Source organism: Varroa destructor, unplaced genomic scaffold (assembly GCF_002443255.2).
Source record: "Varroa destructor unplaced genomic scaffold, Vdes_3.0 BEIS01000002.1, whole genome shotgun sequence".
NCBI lineage: Eukaryota > Metazoa > Arthropoda > Arachnida > Mesostigmata > Varroidae > Varroa > Varroa destructor.
This window is the reverse complement of record NW_019211455.1, coordinates 57,488,621-57,503,522: the sequence shown is the minus strand read 5'-3', so window position 1 is coordinate 57,503,522 and position 14,902 is coordinate 57,488,621. Positions and strand designations below refer to the sequence as shown.

Below are 14,902 nucleotides of genomic sequence, written 5' to 3'. Positions count from 1 at the left end.
GTAAAATTAACTAGTAGATAAAATTTATCGATGAAAACAGTCAGTTTCTCTTGTCCTATTTCCCTTTCTCTGGATCGGTCGTACAATTAACACCGAGATAATTTAGATTATTTGTAGAATTTGAAATTGATAGAATAATAATAATTCATGGCACACTTGAATCGACAGCGTAGAGCTAGTAGATGTTGAACATCGTCCCTTGCAGTGCTGTACGCTAAACCATTTATTGATTGCCACTTAAGTTGGCAGCATTTCGGGTTGCATTTGCCTTTCGTCTGATATAAAAGAATCAAACTCGAGCGAAAGATAAAATTGTGTAGATCTTGGTAACTAAGCGAAGTTTTGCTGACCTTGCACAAGTGTGCGTGTATCGGTTAACCAGGACACTTGCGGGACAGCATAAAGCTGCCACGACGACAGAACTTTTCAAAACACAATAAACGCCGAAACACGTGACAGTTCCTGTTAACTGTACCTTGCGTATGAGTGAACGATAAGAAAAAAATTGAGGCTCAAGCAGCGATTTCGAAGTTAGTTGGTACGATGGCCGAACATTGAATCCACTTGCTTGAACAACTTCTTAAATAATCCTAACTTGAACTTGTTATGGCGGGAAACCAGCCGCCTGAAACGTATTGCCAAAAGCACCACTATCGAGATCACTGAAAACTCGTCGTACTTTAACCATTAGACAAAGGAACATAATCTAGTTTCGGCAACAGGACTAGTTCAATGTATTACTCACACGTATGAAAATATTTTTTAAATTAATTTTTCTCTACCAACAGAAAAGCATAAAAAGGCTTCTTTTGTCCTAGCTTTTTTTCTTATGCATTCTATGAAGGATAGCAGCTCAAATCATGTCAAATGGAGTTGGCTACGTTTCGTTTATAACGATTTGTTCACTCATTAGCCATCTGCATTCTGATTGAAAAGGTCCTTTCCTCAATGAACAAATTCCATTTTCTTTTTATGGACGGAAAATCGTAGAGCCGAAGATCGGCAATAAACGCTGTACGGCGAAGCGGCGATATAAATTAACGGTTAGAAGATTAGTGGGTAGGCACCTATTTATTTGTATACGACGAAATACAACTTTTGAAAGCGTCAAAAGGAATGCTTCATTATTTTACGTTAAAGTAACGTCATCTGCGACTTTCACCGAAATATTGCGTGTCTTAATGATTTCCGGGGTCAGTAGCGCCTAAGGATCAAATCTTTGCCGCTAGGATAAGGTAGTTTTCGTGTAGAGTCGCTAGTAGACTATTAGTTAGAATCGAGCAGGCTATCTTATTATTATTATTATGTCCACGACATGCCCACGTTACGTATTCAATGTCGTGGGGCATGCATTTCAAAGAGAACTAGTCCCGTCAATACGACATTTTTTTTTTAAATAAGTTTCTTTTATGTATCTGTGCTAGTTTATAAGCGTAAAGAAAAACATTAAGAACGATGGATAGCTTCATTAGCAATATGTTGTAACGTAATGTTCTTTGGAGCTGACTTTATTTACTATAGAAATGCTGTTCGATCTTGATTCCACACAACGAAGACGTGTGCGTTGGAAACAAACGCCTTAGCAACAGGAGACTGAAGTCACCAGGTGCGATACATAGAAATTCTATTACATCACATAGCTCTGGTGGTTTCTATTCTATCGAGTAATTAAACGTCATCGCAACCGCTAAGGGTCATAAACTAATGTGTGTATATATTGTTCGTTAGTCGATGTTGCCAAAACGTTAGATTTCATCCCTCGATAAATTCACTTCTGTGTGCTCTTTGTATTTTTCTATACATGAATCGGGTACGATCATAACTGCGCCAAATGGAAAAGACTCATTGTCGAAAGGCATGATGATGACGATGATGGCGGGCGTCTTGACGATCATCATATGAAAACCCTTCTTCTTTGAAGGTTTACTATATGAGTGTGTGTATCGGTACCGTGATGTCACGTTGCCTTTGATGAAGTCCTCGCGCGATTAAACCCATATGACACAAGTTTCGCCAACACGGCAAGCGTAATCAATAGGCCTTTTACTGATAAAACCTATGACAACAACTGCGACTATTTAACCGTGCTAAACAATTTACCACGTGCAGTATGACCGAGACACTGCTGGCGCATGCGTCCTGAAGCGCGCGACTTATTTGCCTGGTGGTGCGGCCGCGTTTCAATATAACATGTATATATATATGTATATATGTGTGCATTTTCACAAAGAGTCCCGCATTTTCCCCATAGTTTTGGACTCGGCGCACACGTCTTCAGCACATCTATTCCATTGCCAAGCCCGCCCGTGGATCATCCAGTTTCTGTGTCTGTAATTTGACGATTATGACTGTTACTAGCACTGCAAGATGGCGTATGTCACAATTCATACGCAATAGCGCTCAAAGTACAGACTTGAGCTCTGCTTAAAGTTTCTTATTCTAGCTTTTGCTATATTTTTAAGTAGATCCTAGCTGCCAAACTCTGCGAAACGGGCCAAAAAGATTTTTTGCCGGTTAAACCAAACCTGTGAATCCAACAATGTAACAAATCATAATCCTACCCGTCTATACATTGAGTCCATTTGATAAAATTAATTGTAAAACACTTGATAGACGTTTGAGTTAGTCGTAAGTTCTAAGAGCCAGTGCCGTGCAGCGGTGTAGTGTGTGGAATAACTACATTTACGGCGAACAGCGTACTTTTCGCATAGACCTATCAAACATTAACCGGTAGTAATCATTTCTGGTACGAGCAATAACTATACGTTATTCTGCTATTTAACGTTGGAGAGACTGTTCGACAAATATGTTTGTAACATGCTCTCAAACTAACGTTTGAGCCCGTTGGGCTTCCACGCCCGCCCAGTTTACCAACTTTCACCCAGCTCGTTTCTCTCTTTAGAATGCTCCAACTCATACACTCTGAGTGTTAATCGTCTGACATATCTATCAGCCGCCGCTTTAGCTCAAGAAAGCCTCTTTATCTAATATAGCTGGGGTAAACATGGTCTCCGTAAGCTACGGATCGCGCTAGCTAGCTAGCGCTGATGCGGCGATTCACTGTCTTCACTGACCAATGGGCACCCGCTGACTTCGTTGCGTTACTACGAATTCGCATGTAGAAGAGAAGGGGGTCGACACACGAAGTGGAAACTGTACAAACAGCTATCGTGTGCTGTGGCCTAATGCACTGAGGGACTGAATGCTGCCGACGCTGCGGTCTTCGTCGGATCCTTTGCCCGTCAGGGACAACGATGCCTCTGGTACGGTTGATCGCCGACTTCGACGGCACTAACAGAGCGGCCGATAGGCGGACGCGCAGACAGACGGAGCATCTTCCGCGCTAAGGGCTTGCTGCCTGCCGCTACCGTCAAACACCCGAAGCAAAACCCTCGTTCGAATTGGTGGCAGTGGCGTGCGATGGAAAGGAGGTAGCTGTAAGACATGCGAAGCCGGGCCCGGACTGTCAGTGTAGTGAAGTCCGGGGCCCGAGACGGTCGCCGGAATTTTGTGAAACGAACAGAAAAAAATAAGAAAAACACGAACAATTTCTATTTCTGCCGCAAATGCTAATACAATTATAAGTCGTTGCAGTTCTCCCTTTCTCTACGAGAAGTCGTATTGATGCACAAAACAGAAAAGCGAACATACTTCGTTGAAGCCTAAACATCTCGTTCACTTACGGCTTGGAGAACGAAAGGCTGCCCACAGACAGAAGGTAACGGTGAAGATCCAGAAGAAGCCGACGGAGACGTCAGACTAGCGAACTTGGAAGTGCTTCAAAAGGATAGTGAGTGTGTAGCACGACAGAAGTGTGGTGTAGTACGAGTCACGAGGAGGCGTGCAGAAGTCGAGAAGCAGTTCTGGACATTTTTCGGCCGCTCACATCGACAGGATGAGGGTGGCGTGCAGGCCAAAGGTACGTCTTACTAGTTTGCCTTTTTGGTCGCTTAAAAACAAAAAAGCAAATTTAATTATCGATTAAATCTCCGTCATTAGACTTCCATACATTTTATTAAGACGAAAGAATAAAGAAATCGAAAGATACCGTAACTGTAAGAAAGCGCACCGTTACTCAACCTTACGACACTTAAATTGGCGTGTCCGGTATTATGCTTTCCTTTGACTCATTGAGTACGATGTACGTAGCTAATATGCTCTATACAAAAATATAAATTGAGAATAACATTTTATTACAGTACCGATAGACGTAACAACCTCATGCGATAAATACATACCGCTTAGCTTAAAAAACCTGTCAAAGTGGAGCGCACTAACCAGAAACCAAGTAATCACCCAATGAACACGATGTCAGTTAAACTAAGACGTTTGGTAGCAGTATCAAGAAAGTGGTAGTAGTAATAATGCAAAGAATCAAGAATTGTTTATGGGAAAACAGCTCGAAGGCTCCGCTTATTTCTGCACGTATATTTTTAAAATGGCAGAACAGAGAGCCTGGGAATTTTGCTGGTTATGTGTACACTCTACTGCAAGCCTTGTCAGATACACTAGTAGCGACATATAACCGTGTTTTTCTGGCAACTCTATTGCATAACATTTTGTCCTCGTCCGCCCACGAGTTCTACGTCACAGTTACTACGTTAGCCGCGCGACCTCAGTCGGCGTACGTTTGCATTCATTTAAGGCATTTGTATATATATTCAGTATATCCTTCGGTAGATTCTTAAACTTTGACGACGCAGAAAATTTGAGACAGTTCTCCTGTATATGCTGTCGGTTGCTGTAGAACTGCGCTCGGTAATAGTCTATGTTCTCTTAATTAGTGTTTTAGATAAATCGGTAGACCAAGTTCGTTGCCAAGGGCATGGCTTCGACTACGGTCGAAACTCAAATTGATCTATGCTGCAATTTATTGTCACCTTGTTGCACACTTTATGCCATCGTACCGAAGCTACGTTTTCCTACACTATCTGTACCCTGTTGGCATTCATAGCTAGCTTAATTAACTTCAAGCTTAATTAAGCTTAAGCGACCTGGCTGTAAACAGAAAAATTACAGGGATCGTCGTTAGCTTTCGATAGGGTGGCTAACTTTCGATGGGTCCATTGTTTCAGAGGGGCAAATTCTCTTTGCTCCTGTCCTTTCTATTTAGCTTTTATGGGCGACATCGGAGCAAAGTACACTGAGAACCCTGAACTTCGTTGCGAGTGCTAACGGTTTACGCGATGATCGGCGTAAATGTCTTAGCAGTTAAAAAAGAAAGTGGAACTTGTTGTGAACTTATAAATAGAAACGTTTAAAAAATATGATGGACGAACGCATTTTTTCAGACCAACCTTAAAATGAAGATTACTGTTGGAAGTAGTATAGAAATTACTCTCTTTTGAAAATATGTAGAGTATAATTCTAGATAAATAAGTTCCAGCATATGCTGTGTTTTATAATAAGTTGCTGCACGAGTGCGCATGGACCGTAGTGCAAACGCCGAGTTGTAATACTAATAATGATCTTAGTAATCATCGTCAAGTATAAAGCATTAGTGACAATCTAGTCTTAGACAAAATGACCTTCTGATTTCCGGCGCCGATAGGCGCGTTATTGATGTTCCCGTAAGTCTGTGCTTATGGTTGTGCCACGGGATACTATTCCAGCACAAGCAAAAAGTATTGTCTCTGGTGGTGTCCGTATGCGAGAAAATGTCAAGTAGATACATGACCGCGGAGAGAGCATAGGACAGGTAAAAAAGCAGTGAAAAGGTTCTAGCATAGAAACGACAATCAGCCATATTGACTGCTGTTATTGTTAGAGTTGCTAAGAACACGATGTTCGTCTTCGTTCTAACTGAAGTATGTAACGCTGATTTTGACAATTTTTTCGATTTGCTGCTACTGTTAGATGGGGCAAATATCTGTATGTACATGCAAGACCGGCATTTGCGTTGTTGTACACCGCAGCTGTTGCCGTCCAGCAAGGGGTCTAACGATCCTAGGCCAGCGACAAGGGTAGATAACTCAACCGTGCTCAAGTTATCTTACTTTATGCCTATGAGTATATTCTTATAAAGGTTGCTGATTGTAGTTTTGGTTATGGCAACGTTGACAAAATAGATCAGTAAATATTTTCCATTGGAATAAAGTAGCACAAATGAAACTATGCAATGGGGACACATAAGTAGAATCTACGACGAAATCGAGAAAATTACATCCACACTTCGCCAGGTAATGGTTCAGGGTGAACACCTTCATCTTTTGTATGAGAAAGTTCGTGTGCGAACTTCACGTCCACGGTATGTCCAGAACGTGATCGTGGTCAAATTTTTCATATTCAACTTCATTCATGATCTACTGCACTTTCTACATCGGGAAACACATCCATATCACTCGTGTATTTACTATAATACAACGCATGTCATGGACTTTAATAGCACTCTTAAGGAAGTTCATTGATAATGTAAAAAACAGTAATTTCTTAATATTAAACACCTAAATTTGTATCGTTGCGTCGGACCCAGTTCTGTCTGAGTTGTGCTAAATTGGTCGTCCGTAATCAATTCTGTTTCGAGCACTCAAAGGTCCCTGGTTGCAACGTTCCATAAAAATATTGCATAGAAAACTGGAGCCTCTCATATCAGACTAACTAGTAAGGATATTAGAGAAAACTGTAACCTAGGACACGTTCTATTGAATATTTACGTTGTATTTTTTACGACTATTTATTAACAACTATATATCGAAATATTAATCACAGGTCCTAAAAACATATTTTTTTTCTATTTACACAGGCGGCAATATTGGCGCCATGTGCGAAATTAGTTCTAGATATATAAGTATGATATCGAGCTTTAAGGCTGTAGGACTTTTTTTCCACATGTCACCTACGGAACCGTTGTCAGATATACTGACTTTAGTCAGAGGCAACAAAACGTTCGCGCAGTACTAATTCAGGAAGCAGACAAGCGGCCAAAGTGTTTCAGCTCAGCGTCAAATGTCGTCGCTCGCCTTAATGTTGATAGTAACAGGCATTAGTGCGTGTTCTATCGTGGTTACTACTGCTCGTGTCAAACAGGTCATTCTCGTATGTCTATGGGTGTGCGTGTTTCGGCGTACGAGTTCATAAGAGTTGGCGCTCCCCTCAATCTTCGTAGGGGTCTTCTCACCCCCTTGTCGGCTACTGTCGCAGCCGACGGAAGCAAATGTCGCGATGCCACTAGCGAGAAGTGATTGGCCGATCCACACATAACTGAGAAACGAACGCAGAAATATCAAACAAACTAAGCCACGACGAAATGAACGGAAAAAAATCCAGCCTACAATGGTGATGCTGCCTATAAAGTCAAATGTCGAGGACGAAAAAGGAAGGAATATTTGCAGATTCAGATGGCTGCCGTCTTCGTCGTCGCCGGATCAGTGTCGTTGCACGACACGCAAGACCGGCCGAAGAGGCTGTACATGCGGGTCGCAAATGTCATTCACGAACGAAACAAGTATAGTGAACAAGTATTATCTTCTGTAAACGTTTACACGGCTAGAGCAAGCCGCTGCCGATATTCTTCCTTTTGACATCACAGCTACTGTGGTGTCAGCAGCAGCAGCTATTCTGATCGGCTAAAAGCGGCATCGACGCATTTATATACCGATTTGATTTTTAAGATATTCATGTTTGTAAGGTCTGAACCTCACTAGGCCACCGTCATGCTAATGGACAACTGTAAACGAAAAACGAATGTAGAAGGGCGCTGTTGTTACCTTTAGCCTAGACGTCTCCAGGACGTTGAAACGGATTGTCTGCAGCCGTGACAACAACGCTGTGAGAGCCTAGTAAATCGCTAGACCAAGCTTAAAGGAGCTGGCGATCAAAGCATGCCATCAACGATCTCTCGCAGATGGACCTGCCATACTTTCGATGTATTATACAAAACAACGAAATTAGTTTAAAGCTAATTATTTTACAGAATTGTCTAACTATTAATATAATCAAGTTAAAATCACACTACTGAATCAACTTTAACTATGTCAACCTCGTTGTGCTTATAAGTGCTCGACCAATATTGGTGGAAACATATCGCTGTAACTTACCCGAGACCCACATGTTTAGATACTCACAGGTTCAGGTCCCGTTTACTGAACAGTCCTTGCCCTAGTGGCATTACTACTGCGCCTAATAGGATGATCAAATTTAACAATAAGCTGCTAGAAATCAATATGCGAACAAATTAAAAGGTAAAGCTTGTAAAGTTGCCCCAGCTGTCTGCCACGTAACTTACGACTCACACGATCGACTTGAAATGATTCAAACTAAAAATATTGTATTGAACGCGCTTGCCTCGCTCCAATTTTTAAATCTTCGCCACATACTTCTCTGTCTTCAAAACGTAACGTTGTTTCTTATACGGGCACGTTGCGCCTGTTAATTCATATATCCTTACTATCTCCAATCGTCCATTATTCAACTAAACCTATGAGATTGTTTGATTATCGTCTTTTGTAGTAGACAAACAATCTTCTTGGTCCTTGTGAACGAAAATCTAGGAGGAAACCCTGCCTGATAAGAAATAACTCTATAAATATAACATTTTTGCCAAAAGTTATTACTAAAAATTTCGCCTCCGTACAGATCGTATTGCTTGCCCATTCTTTAGGCAATGTTAATCGCGTTTTATGCTGTATCCTGCCGAATTTAACGTGCGTGTTCGAGGAATAGAAAAATATTTATTCCAATTAGAATGCAATGAGTAATAGCCATGTAAAGAGAAAGTTATGCTGCTTGCGTCGTCTTATCAACGGTGTACTTCAGCTATTTCAGTCGACAAGAAAGCACAAAAATGAAAAAAGGGAAGGTTCACTTCGGCGATTTGGGCGGCACACTCCCTATCTCCGCTGGGGGTGTCAGACGTTCACAGACAGATTATCTTACGGCCTCGCCACTGTGGACACGTTATCCAAAATCCGAGTGAGTGTCTAGATAGCAAGACCAGATGGGCGTCATTGCCTCTTCAACATTGTTGGCTTATCGGACTGATTTCGGCAATGTAAACAGCTGGGTAGATTGATAAGTCACGAACTGGATTACCTTCCGAGGCGTTAGCAATTCAAACTATCTTTCCGCGATTGCTTACTGTAAAAATTATTTCTGTTTTATATCTGATGGCGCGCGTATGTGCGTCTGAATCTGATAGCCAAGTAGACTTATTCAGAACTACTTTTTTTCTGTCAAAATGTGAATTAGACACAGGAGCAAAAGTGTTGCTAAGAATGAAACAATCGTCAGATGTCATGCTTCATGATATTAGTAATATCATGCATGGCCGGAAAAAAACGTCTGCATTGGCGGGCTAACCAGCTAGTTGTTGCAACAGATCCACTTTTCCTTGCGGATATATTTAGTACTATACTAATTAAACAATTAACGTTTACATGTCTATAACCCAAGTCATCTTCCAGCTGTTTTGCGTATCACCGCCGCCCAGTATAACGCATTCGGTCGGAAAAAGCTTTCTCGAATCATCTTGAAACTTTTCGCAAAATGTTTTTCGAAGTGTTGCCTGCGTCCTCGTATACACACGTAAGTTGTCGTATACGGAACCCTCCTTTAACATCAAAACATTTGATTTCAAGAAAGTACTATACGTATATTCATTGTCGACGGCCTGCTCGATGTGGAACAATTGCATAATTTGATAATACTAAATGCCGGTGTTTGACTTCATGTGAAACGTGCATTGTACGTGGGAAACAGGACGGGTTATGTTCTACTTTACGAAATGGAACTCGGTTGAATTATTGTGGAGAAAATCAAAGCTTTCAGAGCGTTCAGCCATATAACAACATAACCTTTTATCGTTTAATTGACCCTTACGTTACCAAATTATAGATCGTTACCGTTAAAAGTTTAATATGGTCATCAACGCGGAATTAGAAATATCCCCTAGCATGTCTCTTCTCGGTACTAACGCCTATCCCCCGCGTTGTTGACTTTAGCTCTGAGCCATACAACCAGTCAACGATTATCATTGAGTAACAGCATTTAATGTCGTCGTTTTTGTCGTCATCGAAATGCCGGGTTTATTTTCGCTATCGACGTTCGCCGGCAGTTTCCACTAACTTATAATTAAATATACCACTTCCCCATCACCATATTTCAACTTTCGTCCTCTTTTACTTTTATCCCCCCAGCCATGCAGTCGCCGTCGCTCTGCGTATCTCTTGTCTGAGTCTAGCTAGCCTTTAGTTTCTTCGAGCGTTAATTCCCCCCTCCCCTTCCCCTTCCCCTTCCCCTCCCTCCGCCTGATTGAGGGGCTGGCAAAACTCCGATAATTCGTCGTGCAGCCGATACGCTGTCGCAAGTGGCAACGCGATATAATCAGTTGAGTCTGAGCGGTGATGCTGCTGCCATTGCTACTTGTCGGGTACCTGATCCGTCCGCCGGCTGTCTGAACAAACGATTGGTCCAACCGAGTCAGTCAGTCGTGATTTGCCACGTTGCTGCTGCTGACGCTGACGCTGACGCTGACGTGCTACTTCGCGCGTTCTCGTCGATTTCACTTTTTAGTGCGCTTCCTGCTGATCGTGGGCTAGACGAAGAAGCGGTTGATCAGTGAACATCGCTTCACGCAGTGGGGGAGACTGATTGCCTTTTCCCTGGCTTTCCTTCGTATCGTCGTCTTTCTATGCACGCATATACACAGACTAAAAATGACGATCCCCACTCTTTCCCTAGAAGAGCTCGAAAAAGCTATCACCAGATAATGGGCCTCTTACTTTTTTTAATACATATGGATATATATATATATATATATATCTCTCGTGGTTAAACTTGTCATGATGGCTATGATGATTTGTGGGGCGGCGGATAAACAACAGGAAGAGCAGGGCGGTTGGAAATTACGCACATACTAGAGGAAATCCGGGCAGCGAAGCAACAACAAACAAATATGGTGCTGCTACTGACCTTTCCTCCGTTTCATTGCGCCCTGAAGTAGTCGTGGTTTAGCGGATGGTCCCGTAGTTCATGCAGACTTCACCGCGCTGCAAAGGCATGTTTACTGGTGCTGGTTCATCCTGACGCCCGAGTGCCCGGCATCAACGCTGTCTGTATATGCTGATCAGCCAGTCAATACTTCCTAGGTTCGCGCGCCATGTCGCAACAGCCTGCTAACAACTGTAGTTTGTACCGTGTCCATGGTAGAGGCAAGCAGTTCGACCATACTTCTGATAGCACAATCACTACTATTATATTTTCCATGAAGAGAAAGTAGACGAAGTGGAGCTGGGCAGCGTGGATAAACCTGTAGAGTCAAGTTAGCACGCTTCTGTTGTTGTTACTGATGTTGCCGTTTCGGCATTAGCTGCAGTGGTTGGTTATGGTGATGTTTCAGATGCCCAACGTCATAGCGGCTAGTTGAGCTGTCAAAGAAAACCGTTTTAAAGAATTGCTTTGGCAGGCGTCAGATGATAGGGAAGCGACGAAATCCCGAGAAATCAACAAGCAGCCAAGCATCGTAGCCGGCATCGCTGCCCGCTCCGACGCGCGCGTCGGTGCCGCTTTGTTTTCCTCGTCTTGTGTGATGGCTGTATAAGATAGCTGGTAGTTGAAAACGGTGCACTTACTACTGTCGCCGTTTTCCCCACCGTTCAACGTCAATGCGACAGAATGCGATGCAATATCCCAATGCGCAATTCAATGCCAGTGAAGGAAACGAGAAAGGCTCAAGTGGTCATCTGTCGATCGTTGCAGTGGCCCCAGGAACTCGCGCTAGCTCAGGCGACGACAGTGCTGGCGTCAGCAACAATAGCCGCAGCGCCCAAAATGACGTGGATCATTCTTCGTACGCGTCAGTTCGAACCGGGCTCGACCGAGGGCCTGCAAGGGGAGCAAGGCTGCATGGGAAAGAGCAACTTTAGGCGGAAGAACTATGCTTGTTATAGCTGTTATTTGTCTACGATACACTTGTAATGGCCATCGATATCACTAATACCCTCACCATTATGATCATCATCAGAAGCAGCGTCGTAATCACCACCGTCATTATCGGCATCGACGTGGTCATGATTAGCATCTTGTTGGTTACTTCGACCGCTACTAACGGCAGTGACTTGGAGATGGGGCTAGCAGATGTGTACACAACGGCACAAAACGGTCACACCTAGTAGAAGACGACATGATTACTATTAGGAATAGCATTGAGTTAAAAGGTACATCGGTACACCTGCTTCTTTCTGCGGGCGTTGTACGCCACTGGCAGGGCAGTTACCGTTGGTTTAAGCTGGCGCCACTTCCCTCAATCGTATTAAATTATTATTATTATTAATATACTTTGCATAATATTAACGTGAATGTACAGCAAAAGCCTTCGAGCTGTTCGTCGTACGATAGTCAAAAGCAGGCTATTGTATCGAGGATTTGTCGCTTGTTGTTGACCGTTATATGTTCTTGATTATTGTAGACGCTGTCTGTCGACCAATTGATTTATTGCCGTTGTTATTAAAGGCCTGGTGATTGTGATCAGAGAGATCATACAGACCGATTGCCGTTCGTATGAGGTTTGCCATCGAAGAAGGACCAACGCCACAGAATGATGATTAGCGAGAAGTCCACGGTTTGATACTTTTTGACATACTTTGATACTGAAACACAAAGCTATCGCTAAAAATCGTCTGGACGTTATTCAAAATTCAATTATAGCAACACATGTGGACAATATGGTTCAATTTCCAATGGGATACTTGGTTCGAGTTTTCGAGCATAGTTCACATCTAATGCCTATAAATAAAGGATAAAAATGCAATTTTAATAGAACTTTTCTGTTCTATAAACTTCTTTGTGCTTTGTTTACATTTTTAAATACGCATTATAACGCGCATAACGACATCATATATACGCATGTGCCTACGATATAATGCAGGTCGAATTAGCTTAGGAAAATTGTTGCAAATCAAACGAATTTAAAAGAGCATCTCAATTTAAGTCATCGCAAACCCAAAACCATTTCATCTGGCCTTTATAATAAATCAGAATAGTCGTGCTCGTATAATGAGTTATAGGAACGTTCTTTTTTATAGGAAAATATCTGCGTTCCTCTGTATGTATGATGACTACGAACTATAGAGATCTAACTTTGTCGTATATGACGAAAGGGCTTTTATTATAAGGGAGACGGCCGAGCACCACCGAACTACTACCATCGAGCTCTAACTAGGCCCGCGTTTAGAAGTTAGCATAGTATTTAAGGCATCTGCCGCCCGGGCAATGACAGGTGTAATCTTAACAACATGATAATAGTGAGTGAAGCCTGGTCGGAATCCAACTCAGCAACCAGATCCTGTCCCCACGAAGACGATACGGAGGGCCCAGTTCCGCCAGCCTTCACTAGCAAATGCAGTATCAGCAGCACTAGCCGTTATGCCAGTCTCTGGCATAACGGCTAGTGCCAGCAACATGGCCAGTATTGCGGCCCCTCTGAGGCGCAAGAATTTAACCATTAGGTCGTTAAAAAAACACAACACATACGTTCAAGAACACACACATATTAACCTAACCAGAGACGTAGAAAAAGGTAAATACAACAGCGTTGGTTAGCAGTGAAACACCTACTGCCTTGCCTACTGGAAGGTTTCGTTTAAGGAAGGCTAACTACAAATTTCACTACAACTCGTACGGATGCAGACGTTGCTGCCGGTAACTTGTGCGGCTGGAAGTCAACACACGGTTATCGTTTCTATTGCTTTGCTCCTCTATTGCACGCAGCTGCAGGCGACGTAAGAATCATCATTAACACCGAACTGGCAGTAACAGCTGTTTTGCAATGGAGGCATCAGAAGTCGTCAGCAAAATCAGCATCATCATTAGAATCGGATCGGTCACAGAGCATTATTCCTCTTCCTCGCCCACGCGTTTTTCCCCTCTCTCGTTTCATCTTTTCCTTCCCCTATCCTGCTGTCTCTGTCTACTTGTGGTAAGTGGCCTTGCTTGCCTCTATTCCTCTAGATCTGTCCAGTGCTCTACTTTTGTTACTGTGGGCATCCACTCATGATTTTGTTTGTTCGTGTCATCTGCGCTTAGATTTCGCGCCAGCTTTCGTTGCTGCTTCTGTCGCCAATGCACAGCGGCGGTGGACCATGGTCTGGCCGCCGTTCGCTGTACATTGCCCAGATAACTGCCCATGGATCGGCAAAGCGGTCTAGCCCAAGAGGCGTTGGCGGGTGCAACAAGAAAACGCGACAAGCAGTAGCGGTGAGCGCGAACGTCAGGCACAACAAGCGTAGCAAGGTAACATCATGCATCTCTGGGGGGGAAAGAAAGTATGGAAACGGCTCCTCTTCCCCCAGTTTTTTCCTCTCTCCCTCTTCTGTCAGTATGTTGTCGCAATCGTCCCGGTAGCGGTACTCGCACTCGTTATATCGCTGTAGCGGTAACGGCCATCAACATGGTGCGTGGCGTGATGCTCGCGAAAACCCCTTCGAAGGGGAAAAGCAACGGCATCGTTCGTACACTCCCCGATCGGCGTTCGTGCATTGGGATTTATCGGTCATTTCATCTGGCTTATTGCTATTATTTCATTCTATCGTTGGCTTAAGCAAATATTACTGGTAAGCGTTGATCGTACACTGAGCGAGCAATGGTCGAGATGAGTGCCGCGGCGATAGGGGCAATGCAAGCGAGCGTCAAGTCGTTTGTCGTCCTAGATTCTACAAATGCAACGCCCTACCAAGCAGTTTTGTCCGAATGGTATTATTAGGAACAGGATAATCACCGTAAGTAGGTATACCCTATTGCGTCCACATTTGGTGGACTGAAAAAAAGGCATGTATATAAACGGCATGAGGCATCAGAAACATCAAAGCTCTCGTGTGAGATAAATAAGCACAAAGAAATACTGTTTACGCTTGTAGATTGGATAGCGAGGTTTGCTAATTCGTTGAGTAGTGTTGATTAAAAAGTGCAT

The 14,902-nt window shown here is 43.1% G+C and overlaps 1 protein-coding gene and 1 long non-coding RNA gene across 2 annotated transcripts in view; one reads left to right on the top strand and one right to left on the bottom strand.

Annotated features, from left to right (window-relative positions):
* Nucleotides 1–3,066: 3,066 nt before the first annotated feature.
* Nucleotides 3,067–14,902, top strand: part of LOC111244748 (uncharacterized) — a 29,200-nt gene continuing 17,364 nt past the window's right edge. The window contains exon 1 of the mRNA XM_022792131.2: nucleotides 3,067–3,919. Coding sequence (XP_022647866.1) covers nucleotides 3,896–3,919 — 24 coding nt within the window. The 5' untranslated portion in view covers nucleotides 3,067–3,895. The remainder of the gene's footprint in view (nucleotides 3,920–14,902) is intronic.
* LOC147758046 (uncharacterized) lies at nucleotides 3,812–14,054 on the bottom strand. Its single transcript, XR_015320350.1, has 3 exons — nucleotides 11,942–14,054; nucleotides 10,909–11,837; nucleotides 3,812–3,949 (listed from the first exon to the last, which is right to left on the bottom strand). It is a non-coding gene; the product is annotated as an uncharacterized LOC147758046 (long non-coding RNA).